This window comes from Rattus norvegicus, chromosome 14, assembly GCF_021556685.1.
Source record: "Rattus norvegicus strain SHRSP/BbbUtx chromosome 14, alternate assembly SHRSP_T2T, whole genome shotgun sequence".
NCBI lineage: Eukaryota > Metazoa > Chordata > Mammalia > Rodentia > Muridae > Rattus > Rattus norvegicus.
The window spans coordinates 88624885-88640574 of record NC_141547.1 but is presented as its reverse complement, the minus strand read 5'-3'; the positions used below and the strand labels follow the sequence as shown (position 1 = coordinate 88640574).

The window sequence follows — 15690 nt, the reverse complement described above, 5'->3', positions numbered from 1 at the left end:
AAGCATCTTGGGCTGTTGAGAGAATCTGGGGCTGATGAGGCTGATAAGAGGGCCAAGGGTCTTAAAGCAAAGGGCCATGGTGGTGCATCACAATAGAGATGATGGAGTTCATCTCTCTTGTCAACATCACTTCAAAGGTTTTCAAAGATGATGTTCACATGTGCGTTTTGAGGACACTTGAATCATCTTTCTTTGATTATTCTTATCATTCATCGTCTGTCTTTTTCCCTCTAAGAATTGGCCCACAGCAATGTACAAATGTGTAAAATTAGCTTTCTCATTTAGTGTTCTCATTACGGCTGCATCTGTTATGTTTTCTAGACTGTATGTTTGTCACTTATAAAAATGCACATCTGTGCTTTTGTCCCACATCCATTATGATAGAGAAATACTTAAAGCATTGCAATTCAAGTCATCCCTTCAGGGTTCATTACTTTTATAAATATATATCTTTGGAAGTATTAATGCCCAGATGCCCATAACATTTACATCAAAAGGCTTTCCTTAACCTCAATATATATAGAAAAGTTTTAAATCACTATTCCTTAAACTGTGGGTCACAACCCCATGAGTCCGTATAAGGTAATAGAAACTTTGGCAAAAGAAAGTAGATTTCTGAGCATGCAAATAGTCAAAATTTAATTAATTCAGAGTGAAACATAAGAACTCTGAGATTTTCATGCTATGTCATGCATGTTTCACTAACTCATTTTTGAGATAAATACCCTGACAAGAGTAATTTAGGAAAGAAAGGGTTTATTTTAGCTCACAGTTCCCAGTTAAAAATCTAACATTGTGGGGCTGGGGATTTAGCTCAGTGGTAGAGCGCTTACCTAGGAAGCGCAAGGCCCTGGGTTCGGTCCCCAGCTCCGAAAAAAAGAACCAAAAAAAAAAAAAAAAAAAAAATCTAACATTGTAAAAAAAAATTAGAACAACTAGATACATAACGTATATAGTCAAGATCAAAAAAGCAATGACTTAAATGACTTAATAAATACAAACTAGGACTTAACTTTCTCCATTCTATACAGTTCAGGATCCCCTGCCTGAGGAATGGCACCATCCATGGTGGGCAGATAATCTCACACAACATGTTCACAAGCCAACTTGACCTAGATAATCCTTGAGATTTTCTAGGTGGTTCTAGACTATGTTAAGTTGAAAATTAGCACTAAACATCAAAAATTTTCAAGGTGGCCTTAGTTCCGAACACATAGCTTGCACACTTTCCACTGTGCATCCCCCGCAACACAAAACTACAAAAGAGCCTGCCTGAGATGCGTTGGCTCAGATTTGAGAATATTGAAAATAATAAATTATGGTATATTTACTAATGTAGACGATTTTTTTCTTATAGAAATAGAAATATTTAATTATTAAAAACAAAGACTTTTCATACTTTCTTACCACCCGTCCTCATCTGGTGATTATAAAACCAGCATATCTTCAGGTTAAATTATGCTAGAGTGTTTGATTTTAAAATTGGTTGTTTGAGAGTTGCTGACTTGAGTTTCATTTGAAAATGTTAATTCGATTTTGGCTTGAAATCTGGACAGAATTTCCAACGATTTCTGAAAGGGTCCTCAACATTCTTCTCTCATTTTTGTTCTACATAGTAATATGAAGTGGCACTCTCAATGTTGGCAATTATAAAAGCAAAATATTGATCAACTATAAAATGTGTTGCAGTCGCTCTCTGACCTGACATATCAGATATTTAGCCAGGATTTAATTCTTTAGGTAAAAAGTAAATGCACCTAGATCTCATTAGTATGTTAATTTCTTTCATGTTTAATAAGGTGTAAATATATACCAAAGAACTCTTTTAAAATGTCTTGTAATGCATTATAAGGAGGTGTTTGGCTTTTACATCTATTTTGTATATTTAAATGGCAGGGGCCATGTAAAGTTTCAAGTTTTTACAGGCAATAAAGGTTGAAGAATTCCTGCTTTGAAGAGTCACCAGAAATCTTCAGGAACAGCCAAAACCTAATGTAGTCACACACTACTACTAATAGAGACATCCAGGGTGCTCCTCTTAAGTGGCATTTTTGCAGTTTTCACCCTCTCTTCCCACTCTTAATATCTCTGGGATTGGATGTTGTGGGTGTTCTCCTCATTATTAAAATTAATTATCACCATTACTAACATTACAAGTAACCATGGCATGACAAGCTCTTGAATTTAGAAGTAAGGTACAAACATATACCTTCACACACAAACATAAACAAACAAAAGGTGAGGTAAAAAGTTATATTAAATTCTAATTCAAAACCAATCACATGCAAACACTTTTTATATTTTAGAAATTTCTTCTGACACAGCAAGTATTACTGAATTCTGTTTCATGTTGTATGCTCATTTCCATGGCTCACTGTTGATGTTCCATCAATATTTTTGCTCCATGTGAAATATCCGCATAACTGGTATGCTGTGCTGGAATCCATGCTCACCCAAGTTTTCTTTCTTCTATGGGTCCAATGGTCCTGTGACTTTCCTTTGGCTAACAGCTCAAATAGCTACCTGTGCTAACAATATATCAACGATATAACTTTTCAGCCACTTTCGATAGGAGGATGTCCTCATTGCCTGTTTGTATCGCGGGCAACAGAATTTGAAGTGAACCTCTTTTTCTGTCCATATTCTAGCGTTATTCCACTGTGCACTCTTGAGACTGTAGGCTAAAGACTGAGGGTCAAAATCGATGTCCCTCCAAGATGAAGAAGTTCTATTCCTTCTGGATCTTCCCTTTCACAACCTCAAACCGCAGAATCAACACAACAAACCCACAGGAGGAATCTCAGAGGTGCTAAGCAGGTGGTGGCCTCCTGGGGACCAAAAGACTTGAACACAAAGTAGTGGATCCTGTGCATGTAATCATGATTTCTATGTATCTAGCCAGGGCCTGTCAGAAGACTTCAAATGAGCTGTCAAATGACAGGCACAACAGAGAACCTAAAAAGGGTGGCCCAACTAAAGGAGACCTTTGTAGCTACCCTTGCCCCATTCAGCCAACTACTGGCAATTCTCACCCAAGCCTGCTGATCCTAAACACCTTACCTGAAAAAGCCATGTACAATGGCCACCTCACCTGGATCATCCTCACCTGGGTCAGAGATGGACTGATTCTCCACCCAACCAATATGAGTTATCAAGCCAAAACTCTTAAAGGAATAGAGTCAGGGGTCTCTGGCCATTGTGAGCCCTTACAACCAAGAAGGAAGTCACCACAACCACTTTGTCTCAATCAGACTGAATATGCATTGTAGGATACAAAGAATTCACTGTCCTCATTGTCAGCCAGGCCCATCAGGATACTGATCATTGCCTACACAGCTGTGACTGAATCAAAGGTCACATCTGTAGATCAGTGTGTAAAACCCACTAACCACATCTGCTCAGAGCCTTCCATAGAGAATATCTTGATCTCATTCTCCTTCTTTCTTATTGTAAACTGAGGAAGCTTATTACTAGATACTGACTGTATCTTATTCTGTTGAGAGCAACAATAGAAATATTGATTGAAATGTTATTGTTAATGAAAATTATATTCATTGTTCCCTAGTTTACTTCATCTTTCCCTCATTACCTAGCATTCCATGTGTGCAGACCCATCTCTTTCCTTCCTGAGGCACCTAGAATCCTATTAAGGTGCAATTTATCAATGGAGTTCGAAAAGAAAGTCACTGATAGGGAAGAAGAAAGAGAACGAAAAAAATCATATAAACTTATATTAAACCCCAAATATCCAAAGTAATCTTGAACAGAAAGATCAGAGTTAAAGGCATCATATTATTTGACTCCAAAAAGCTAATATATATGTGTGTGTGTGTGTACAAATATATATGTGTGTATGTATATGTATACTTATACATATATATATGTATACACACATATACAAAGCTGCCAAGAATAAAGTATGCAGACTGGTGAGATGGTTCAGCAGGTAATTGTCACCAAGCCCAGTGATCTGAGATCAATTTCCAGGACCCACATGGTAGAGGGAGAGAACTGACTCCTGTAAGTTGTCCTCTGACCACATCTGCATCATAGCATGTGTACCCACATAAAAAACACCACAATAAACAAATAAATGATGTAATCAACAGTTAAAAAACAGACAAGAACATACTCTGGGGGAAAAGCAATCTCTTTACTAAATGGAAGTAGAGAAATTGAGTGTTCCTATAAAACGAAAGAAACAAAACTATTTCTAACCATATTCAAAGATCACTTCAGAAACAGTAAAACCTAAAGCCATAAAAGGGTTAGAGAATAAAGGGTGAAAGCTATGCTTTCCAACACTGAACTGGACATGATTTACTATAAGATACAAAATACACAGGAAACAAGCAAAAGATAGACAAACAGGATGGCATCAAATGAGAACACTTCCACAGAGGGAAAAAATGACCAGCAGAGTGAAAACAAAGCCTACAGAATGAGAGAAAAAATGTTTCAAACCATACATTTGATGACTGGTGCATGTCAAGAACTCACAAATAACTAACAGCAAAAAGTAACCAATTACAATGGTTTAAAATTCAGTATTTCTAAAAATGCATGTACTACCAATAGCATATGAAATTAAAAAAAAAATCTGTGACACCAGAAATCAGAGAAACAGAAGGGAAAACCATGGGAGGTAAGGCCTGAGTCCTGTTAGCAGGACTATGAAGTTATGTCAAAATGACGAATGATAAGCTTAAGGAAGAATGAAGAAAAAGGGGCCCAACACACGGATGGTACAGTAAGGCTGGGCAGCAGTTTTGGAAAATAATGCTGGTGCTCCTTAAAAACTTAACAGTAGAGCTGCCCTGAGACCCATCAGTCCTGCTGTCCGTCAAAGGAACATCTGTGCTTTCGTGTTGACCCTGCCACTACTCACAAAAGACATGGCGTGAATTAACCTAGGTGTCTATCAACTGACAAATAGACAAAAAAAGAGAAGTGGTATTTTTATACCAAGTGCTATTATTCAGGCATGAGAACAATGAGATATTCTCACAGGCAACATGGATGAATTGATGGATATTATGTTAAATGAAATAAGAACAGGTGCAGAAAGATACTACAAATTATCAGGTCACAAAGCTACAAAACCAAAAATAGATAATGACAACCTATAGTTGTCATAATGTCTGTAGGTGTTCCTGGCGGTTCGTGAGTGTTGGCTGAAGCAGTTGATTTTAGAAGCTGCTACCTGAAGGCAAGAGAGATGAGCCATTAACTTACCCTGATAGGGGGAAGACCGTCAGTGGAGCTCAGTCACACCTGAACCAGATCTTGGCAGTTGGGCAGAAATGCACAGTGTTGGGTTAAGGTGCTGGACAGTGAGGGGAGAACCCTGGCTGAGAGGCCGCAGGGGCAGTAATCCACTGCATATAGAAGCCCAGTGATGCCAAGTCACAAGAGAAGGGTTGGGAAAGGATAAGGTAAGATCTCATTCACTGCAATTTAGATGCACGGGCTTCACCCAGCACACATATGAGAAGCACCGAAATTTCTCAGTATTGGATAAGAAGGGCAATTTCAACATTTTAGAAACACTTTTCCCAACAAAATGTCAGTATCTTGATTGCGTTTTGATTGTTGAATCAATACAAATGGAATTCCGGAAAGAAAAAAAAAAGAAAAGAAATGATTTCAGAAAAGAGGAGGCAGGAGACAAAAGCACTTAGTAGAAACTCAGCATGTGGTAGAGGAGCTGTGTGGGAGGCCTGAGAAGGACAAGCAGGCTTGGAGACTTTCCTTGCTTTTCTTCTTTCATTACATGACCCAAGTGCAGGATAAACACTTTGGCATTGCTGAAAGACACTACAGAAAGTGAGCGAGTCAGAGTCTATGAATATTTAATAGAAATAAATTTTCATGCAAATAGAACTGTGATTGGATGTGCACACATCCAATGTGTGAGAAACAGCATGGAGTCCCGATGTGGCTGTTTTTGAACCTTTGGCTGGAAAAGAACTTCAATAGACAGAGTACGGGATCAGACCAGGGGTAGCCTGGAGGTCATCCCCTGGCATTGTAATACATGTTTATAATCTCAGTACTTGGAAGGATTAGGAGTTTGAGGTTAACCTCAATACATAGTAGGTTGGAAGGACAATCTGAACTGCCTAAGATCTTGTTTCACATAAAAAAAATAAGTGAGGGCAAAAAATTAAAGGAACTAGTAAGGGCTCCACTTGGGGCCACCTACAATCTCAGTACTTGTGAGACTGAGGCAGGAGGAGGATGAGTTCTATCTAGTTTTTATAGTAAGGCACTATCTCAATAGAAAGGGTATGAATTAAGGAGAATACTATGTCCAGAAAGATGCTTTCCATGGTTGACCTCAGACATACCCAGAGAGCATTGCTATGGTAGGCTGCCCATGGGAGAAATATCTAGATAAACACCCTTGGCACTTAGGGCCAGGTGAATAGAAATTAAAAAAAAAAGATGACATGTACCTGTTGGTTTACAGGGACAAAATGGGACAAGATTTGCTGACTGACTGTGATATACAGAAAAGGACAGATTCCATGTTTAGTGTTGGATGACATGTAGGTTCCCTTAGGATTCTGACAAATGTCTCTGATGACAAACGTGATTAAGCTGTCGACATGAACATCACAGGAACAAAGAAGGGGACTTACCTTTCACTGCAGAGTCCTGACATCTTTGTTGAGGCCCAAATCCCCAAACCTGACTCCAAGTAGCACCTGAAAAGCTGGACTTTCTTGGCACCCCCAAATGTCCTGATACCTGTTCCACTAGGCAGATGAATCCCTGCTGAACTAACACACAAGAAGAAATAGTCCATCTTGGAAACTGACTTTGGCCTGGGCTGGCACCCACCTTCTCCAGTGCTGGCTCTATGGAAATTCACTAGAAAATTCAAACTGTATTACAGTGAGTTTCATGTTTGAAATGAGGGACTCAGACAGACTGCTAGCTCACTAGGATGGAGAAGAAACCACCATAGGTCCTGACGCGCTTGCCTCCTTACAAGCGGACAGGTTGGGACTCAAGCAGGTCCCTCATCTCTAAGACAAGATTTTCCATACCTGCCAACACAACTACCAGAGGACTAATCTTGAGCACACAGTATTGTCTGTGTAGTTCATAGATGTGTCTTTGGCTTCTGTTGTCTGGAGGCTCCTGAGCCCTGTGCTATGTGGCTGCTGGCGCCAAAGCCGAGGACAAGCCTCATCTGCCGTCAGCCTGGCTAAGCTTTACTTTCATTATAATATTAAACTCATAGATCCAGTTCTGTCCAATTCCTACATGAACGGGCAAGAGGAAAGGACCGAAGGAATGGGATAGAACATTTTCGCTCGGAGCTTTGCTAGTGGGAGTTCTTAATCAATATTTTAATAACAACCCGCAATGCACCCTCCCGTGGTGTTGTCCTCTGTGTTCCCAATTTATTGCACAAAACTTCCTTTCCAGCGGTGAGTGCATAAACAAGTCAAAAATTGAAACTCTGACACAAAGAAAACAAATAAAATATCTCTAAAGAAATTTCCAATAACAGAGAATAAATATGCTTTTTTTTTCAAGTCTAAAACAGCTTCTCCGCAAACAAATGAAGAGCCCACTGCTTTCAGGAGCTGCTTCTGAGATGAGCATCATCAGGGTGTCCAGTTATCTGACAGATTGCACAGACAGGATCGATGGATGACTGTGGTCCTGGCAGCAAGGGTCTGGTACCTTCTATCCTAATCACCTCCAAGCACTTACCAGTTAGGTGCAGACTCTGCATATAACAACACCCCCCCACTGCATTCGCTCCTCCAAAGCAGTGAGGAATCTGCTCACCAAACTCCAAACAGACACTGCTCTGCCACATCAAAGGCTCCTGCCCAAATTTCCTTTTCCTGTCTCCTGAACAACCCCAGTGCCCCCCGTGTGGGTTCTAGTGGGCAGCATAACCACTCCTTAGAACTTGTGAGTCTAACGACCCACCATTCACAATTGTCTATTTGTCCCTTGCCCTCACTATACCTGAATAATAGCAAAACAAATATTTTTTGAAAAACCTTGTAATATTTTCTTTCAAAATCAAGCATTTGTAATAGCTAGTAAGGCACGGTAGCATAGCCCTCCAGTACCTCTAACTGGTAAAAAGAAAACAGAATTGTGAATTTGAGGTCAAGTTGTGACATATGGAAAGACTTTTATCTCAAATAAAGGGAGTTGGGGGAGAATGACACCCCTCGTATATTTAGTTCTATGTCACTCAATTGCTTGGGGTGGGTACTTGTGGTCCCCAGGTCTTTCCTGTTTCCTGAAAACAGACTTGTCCAATTCTCCTCCATGCCACATTGACTTGAAATACTTCATTTTCACCCAGAATCTCACTGCTGCTTCCTCTAACACCTTGGCTGCAATATGCTCTACATACATATACTCTGCAGCTTTCTGCCCTGGCATCTGACAGCCTGTAGTCCCCTTTGTGACTTTAACAGGCCATATCTACTGATTTCTGCCTTTTCCTGCACCGTTTGTTATCAGAACCTCATGTGTTCAACACACAGACTTATCATGACATAGAAAACAGACTCTCAGGCAGTTAACAGACAGTGTAGAAAAGATCGATTACAATCTTGGGTACATTGCTGTCTCCAAGTTCACAAGAACACACTTTGAACTGAACGACCAGTTCTCTAAAACCATAACACGATACACCAAGAGTAGTTGGGACAAAACCAAACAAAAGTTGCATGCAATCCCTTCCTTTTTTTCTGCTTGGGTGTTTGGTCTCTGTTGATCTTTGACTTCTATACCTCCCAGGATGGTGTTTTTGCTCATTTCTAGTTTTTCTTGTAATATATCTCTGACATCAGGTGCTGCAGTGATGTTCAAAGTCAGGACAGAAGAAACCAGAAAGCAGTGGATGTGACGTGTTAGAGTCATAGGGTGGGAGTGGGGGACACGAACTACAGGCTGGCAGACACCAGGGGCAGAAAACTGCAGGCCATAGAGAGTATATCAAAGCTAAAATGGAAAGTAGAAGAAGTAACAGTGAGACTCTTGGTGAAAACGAAATTACCGTTTTCATGTAGAAACAGAAAAATACAATGGATGTCAGAGGAGAGAATATCCAACATAAACAGGAAAGGAGTGGACAGGAAGTGGGAGGGACAAGAGTTAGCATCCCTTCAGGACACTAGCCATGAAGAACACGTAGCAGTCTGATGTGCTGACCTAGTCATTGGCTGCAGACAAAAGCTGAGGTTGCTCACCTGGCTACCTTTCCCTGTCACTTCTAAAGTAAGGTTAGGACTAAGGTTGCAGGGCTGCTCTATCTCTCCTCTCCGGTGTTCTGAACCCTGTTCTATATTCCCCATGCTCAGGCCACATCGGCCCTGTGCAGAGAGCACCTGGGCTTGTCTGCAGTACCCTTTTCTCCTAACATTTCTCAGAGGGCCATCAGTTCTGCCTTTAGTCATTCAACTTCAGAAGCCCAAGTTTCTATTTTAGCTCTTAAATATGTTCCTGTCTCTCTCCCCAGTGCCCCAAATTTTCTCCCATCTGTTTGAACTTTAGTGGGTTCTTTTCTCAAGCTTCACCCTGATCTTGCCTTAATGCCTTTACATTGCGAGAAGTACCTTTCTCTTGTTCTTTCTCTCCTACTCCTTTTCTGACACTACTTGTATCCTCAACATTGGGAAAGACTGTCAAGTGGCTGACTAAAAATGTCTTTCCTCCTGGCAGCATCAGTCAAGATCAAATAGAATTTGGCTACAAAGAAAAAAAAAATCCTTTCAAAGAGAAAACCAACTCGTCATGTTCGACTTCATGATGAGGTCAAACTGGACTCCTTGAAATCAGAAACACACCAGAATTTGGCCTGTCATACTGACTTCTAGAATGCCCAGTTGACCTCAAACTACCGCTCATCACTCAAAGATGATATTCTGTGACGGAGACTGTCCAAAGTAATGCCCTTTCAGTGGGACATGAGAGAAAACTGAAGAGGGCTTTTAAGTGAGAACAAGATGCTACCATGCTCCACAGCCAAACTAGCTCAGAATCTGCCTCACAGACGACTATAAGGAATATCAGTTTTTCTAACCAATAAAGTAGGAAAATAGTACCTATCTTCCATTTTTGTTTTAGTTTTGAAAGTATATTTTAATCATAGTATTTCTCCCTTCCCTTTCTTCTCTCTAAATCCTTCCGTATGACTCTCTCCTTCAAACTCATGGTCTCTCTTCTCATTAATTATTAGTATATATTCATTAATTAGTGTACATATTCATATGGGTACACTTATCTATTCCTAAGTATAATCAGTTCACCTTATATAAGACTGCTTGTCTGTATGTTTCCAAAGATGACCATTTGACGATGGACAACCAATTGGTGGGCTCTTCCCTGGAGAAGGCTACCTCTCCAGTTCGCAGCTTTCCTCAGTGACCTATAGATTGTGAAGGGTTGAAGCCTCACAGGCTTTTTCTGATATTTGGGGATATTTCGGCATATCCATTTGTGCCTTCCTTGCTCAGATAACATTTGGGCAGTGATGTTAGTGAAACTTCACCAACTTTGTCATCAAGGAAACTTCTCTCTGCAGCAGATCGGGACCACTACAGAAAACCACAGGAAATCGAAATGTAGAGTTGTGGAGCCTCATCTCAATAGATACATCTGTAAAACGTTTTCCTATAAATTCTGACATGAAAATTAGAAAGAAATCATGGATGTTCATTCCTAGTGCAGTTCCTGATATAGTTTAGACCCTTAATTAAAGTCATTCTGCTGTCCCTATGCTGAATAACCGTATAACTGTTTTGTACTTCTCTTAGCCATAAACATTTTAATATTTGATATTATCCACTATTATTAGATATCAGAGCAACAAAACCAATCCCTCCTATTTTAAATTTTTGGCAGGCTGGAGATAAAGGCAGAGGAAGAGTACTTGCCATGTGTGTACACAAGGGAACCAAAAATATCCAGTAAAGGTAAAAAGGTAGAGGTGCTAGGGAGATGGCTCTGTGATTTCTCTTGCAGAGGACCTGGGTTTCAGTTCCAGTACTGACACTGTGGATCACACTGCAACTCCACTACCATCCAGGGGATCCGATGCCCCCTTTGCCCTCCTGTGAGACAAGGAATGCCCTTGGCACATAGATACACATGTAAATGAAGCACCCATACACATAAAAGAAAAGAAAACCAGTAGGAAATAAGGAGGCAGATATTAGAAGCAAACAAAGAGAGACACCTCAGAGTAACTGCTCAGCACTGTCCTTGGTGAGGACCAATGCTTCAGCAAGCCTGTGCTAAACAAACCACAACAGCTGTGGCCTGTTGCTGCTAAGGCTTCTGGACTTCCATTGTTTGTTGTTGTCGTTGTTGTTTTCATAATGGTACTAAATTAACTTGATAAATTATGGCTTATCTATTCAATAAAAGATGGTAGAGTTCTCTAAACCAAGAAAACAACTCTGGATTCTAGAAATGGACCTGAACCATTCTCCAAACTGAGAAACATAGGTAATCAGTCGGTGGTTGACACAGGTGATTGATGGGATGAGAGGCTAACATAAATCAAATTACAATCTTCACTTCCCCGATGATCACACATTAGGGAAATCTTTATTCTCTACTACGGTGTTCCATACAGCCGTGTCCTTAAAATTTTAATTTACTTTTTGCTTCTATATAGTATTAAACTGTAGAACAATTTTTGAAATAAAAATCTCAGAACACCTTTAGTTTCACAGCCAAGGTCACAGATTCAAGAAGGTTGAACATTTCACATGAGGGGCAGAGGGAGTCTGGAACTTGGCTGCATTTTTGTGCATGCAGCATTTGATAGGAAACTGCTCGCCATTGCTCATGCCATTCATTACTAATTAATAATTAATTGAAAGTAAAAATTTTAATGTATAAAGTAAAAGTAAAGCTTCTACTTTTAAAAAATACTGTTACATTAAAAGTAGTTCGTTTACACTTATAAAAAAATAACATTACCATATTGTCTCCAGTCTGCAGCGTGGGCAGGTAAGTTCTGCCATAAAATCAGGTTGTTGAGATGATTTAGGTAGGAGGGTAGAGAATGGAAACCCTTCTGGTTGTACCACACCTGAAAACAGAAAAAGATGATGGATCTCAAAATGGTTCTTATATCTCTTCTTGGGCCAGAATACATGTGACAATAAGTTTCCACAGCACCTGAACGCAGGACTCAGATCAATGCTCCCTCGTGGCTGACAGTGACAGCCAATTCCAGTCTGCTAATTTTATATTTATCTCAAGCATATAATTTACAGCTAAAAATAGATTAATTTTCCCCAGAACAAATGCGAATGTAGCTTTATAATTACAGTCTCGCAGGATTTGGGACTGAAGCCCATTATATATTTTTTTCCTCAGTTGGTAAGCTAATGAAATTTGACCTGCAAATTAAAGGCGTAGAAGATGATCAGAAAAAATGATTACTTTCAATTTAATAACTGCACGCGGAACATTATTTCTCAAAATAAATTGAATTGAACATTTGTTGAACATGGAGAAGAAACCTATATCCCTCTTGAAATGAGCAAGGTGAAGGAGAAAAAAAGGCAATATAGTAAGGACTAAATGCTGAATGTCATAAAAACTGCTAATGGGACCACTGCTTCCCATTCTTCAAAATATCAAGATTTTAACAAATGAGGAGGCAAAAGGGAAATGGGGGAGATAATGTAGTCCTCACCCTAGATCAGAAATTTTCAATTTTTATTTTGATTTTGCCTGCTTGATTTAATAGAGTGATGTATTTTAGATTTACAATATCTTAGAACACTGATCATAGCAAGTTAGTGGTAGACGTGGGATAAAAGGGCTAGAAAGTTCGATGTCTCTGCTACTCACTATGCCTCATCTGCCTGGGCTCTTAGGTTTCTGTTCTAGAACATATAAGGGGCCTCCATTTCTCAACAGCCCAATTTCTTGGTTCTCAGCCATGAGACTCTGCCTGAACACTTGCTTTGGACCACAGAATGAGACAATAGAAGAGACTTGAAAGGAATGGAGATGCACGCAGCATCCTTCCTGAGCTCTGATGTTACTCAAGGGACCTGGCTGAGCTGACCAACTGGAAGATATAACACAGAGCAGAGTTGAGCTTAGACTTCATGCATACACACCCTGAGTGCATTCTCAGCATGTCATAAGGCTTCGAGCATCCCTTTTGGATGTCAGCCAGGCTTTGTTTCCTTCCGGAAAATGGGACCTCTTACCAGTTCTTTATTTCCATTTAGCTCCTCTGCGGCTGATCTAAATACCTGCTTTGCGTTGTTTCTGATTAGTGGTCACTTCCCTACAGAAGGAGTTGTGCAGAGACAATCTTCTCAACTTACCCTGCTGACTCGCACAGCAGACACAGTTGTACTGACGCACCGTAGTGGCTACTCCTCAATCGCCTGACCCCGCTATAGCCTGTGCCAGCCTCCTTAAATTTGTAAATTAAAACTCCCAGTAGGAAACCTATTTGGATTACATCCTAATATATTATGTCCATATATATGTATATATACATAATATATACATATTATATAAATAATAAAGACACTGATCCATATGTATGTTTGTCTATCTCTATAACCTCTCCTCCCATTCCTCTGAGTATGTGGCTTCAGGGCATGCAGTGCATTTCCCAAGGCCAGCAATTAATAAAGCAAGTATTTTCACTTCAAGTTCCCCCACTCATATGAAGGATATTTTCCTTCCTTAAATATTCTAAATTAAATCATCCATCTTCCTCCTATCAGAAGCCAACAGCACATGCTCATTCTTGCCCATGGCGAGCCCCGTGGAGATGACAGCAGCAGAATTTTACAGACGCTGAGCTGAATAGACAGCCTTTGTTCAGGCCATTGAGGTTTGGAAACTTTGGGATTGAGTATTTATGTGGGATCGGATAACTAAATAGCAATTAACACTGGCAAAAGGTAGGGCTGTCATGGAACGTGAAAATACGGGGCACCACTTTAAGATTAGCACTTTGGTGACAAGAGAGGTTTCTAGGAATTTGGGAATAGGAGGGGAAAGGTGCAGAAGTGCTCTGGAAGGTGCAAAATAGTCTCTGCGGACCACCGATAAATGTGAGTCCTTATTACAGAGTGGTGTACATTTGTCAAAAGTGTCACCTATGCTATCTCTGAAGACAAAATACAGAAACTGCCCGGCAGACCTGGGCGAGATGCTGAGAGACAGAGTCTCCCATTACACAGTGGCCCTCTCAAAGGGACAGAAGGACCTCACACTTCCAGGTGTATATTGCTCCCTGGCATTCTGACATTCCCCAGATCCCGGTAATTAAGTTTAAGAATTCGCTAAGTGCTTGTCTCAACAAGAACCACGGGCACAGCAGCTTGTGGTCCTTAATTACATCAACAAGCAGCCTAGATGCTTCACAGCGAGCCGCATGAGGCGTCAACACCTAACTGCACTGAATACCCACCGTAAGAGTGTGTACAGCCCAGCCTTCCGCAGGCCAGCTGAGACGCTGCTCAGCGACCATTTTACATGTCCTCTTCACATGGTGCTCTGAAGGAAGATGACAGACGGCTGTCTGAGAACAGAGTTGCAGACCATTGCAACTGAGAGACTGGGGGTCACTCCCAGGAGCCAGAGCGAAGGCTGGGCTGGGAAGCACCTTCACAGCCAGAGTACCAGATGGTATAACTAAACACAGCCCACCCCTGTCCAGCCCTGCAGTCACAGACTAAATCCTTCTGTACTGAGAAGACTATCGATGACTTGTAGCTACTTCGAATACTTACTGTTTTCTTATTTTGCAATAAAGAATTGAGTGAGTGAGCTTCCAGAAATAGAATTTAAATGGTTCTTGGGCTCCCCTTTCAATTTTTTTTTACTGAGGTATCTTCATCTGAGAGGGCCTTTATTAGTTTTTTAAATCAAGTAATTTTTAAGATGGTCTTAAAATTTTCACTAAGGATTTTGCATCATTCAAATGAAGTGTCTCCTTCTTTTCCTTCAAAGATTTCTTTTCTAAAGCAACATTGTGCTCTATGTAAATGCTTTCCCTGTTGGCCCAAAAGTCAGAAAGTGAGATAGTTTAGTAAAGAAAGTAAGAACACATTCTGTTACCTCTGATTCTTGCTTTCAAGAATCACAGGTAATGATTCCTACAAAAGGGAACTTAGAACAGAAAGAATAAAAAGTCAGCCTGCATGCATTCGCCTCTGTAAAAGCATAGGGAATGTTTTAGACACATACACACACACACACACACACACACACAAATGCACACAAACACACACAAATGCACACAAACACACACAAATGCACACACACACACAAATGTGCACACACACAAACACACATACATGCACACACACACAAATGCACACAAACACACACACATGCACACACACATAAATGCCCACATACACACACACACACACACACACACACACACACACACAAATGCACACACACAGACACAGAGGCATTCCATACTCCCTGAGTCACATGCCAAGTCATCTTCATATCCAAAATTTTACTTTTCCTTCACAAGGACCATGAAAATCATCCTTTATATCTTAAGAAAACAGGCAGAGAGCTGGAGGAAAAGGTTGCTGCTGAAAGGCTATGAAATCACTGGACAGGACAGCAGCTACCTCTGGGCTCTGACAACAGAGCCTTCGGTCCTCTCAAAGTATCAGATTTCTTAGCTTT

General features: G+C 40.4%; 1 protein-coding gene across 1 annotated transcript in view; it reads right to left on the bottom strand.

Moving 5' to 3' along the window:
- Abca13 (ATP binding cassette subfamily A member 13) overlaps positions 1–15690 on the bottom strand; it is a 484842-nt gene that overhangs the window by 132045 nt on the left and 337107 nt on the right. Inside the window, exon 48 of the mRNA XM_087584614.1 lies at positions 11977–12088. Coding sequence (XP_087440740.1) covers positions 11977–12088 — 112 coding nt within the window. The remainder of the gene's footprint in view (positions 1–11976; positions 12089–15690) is intronic.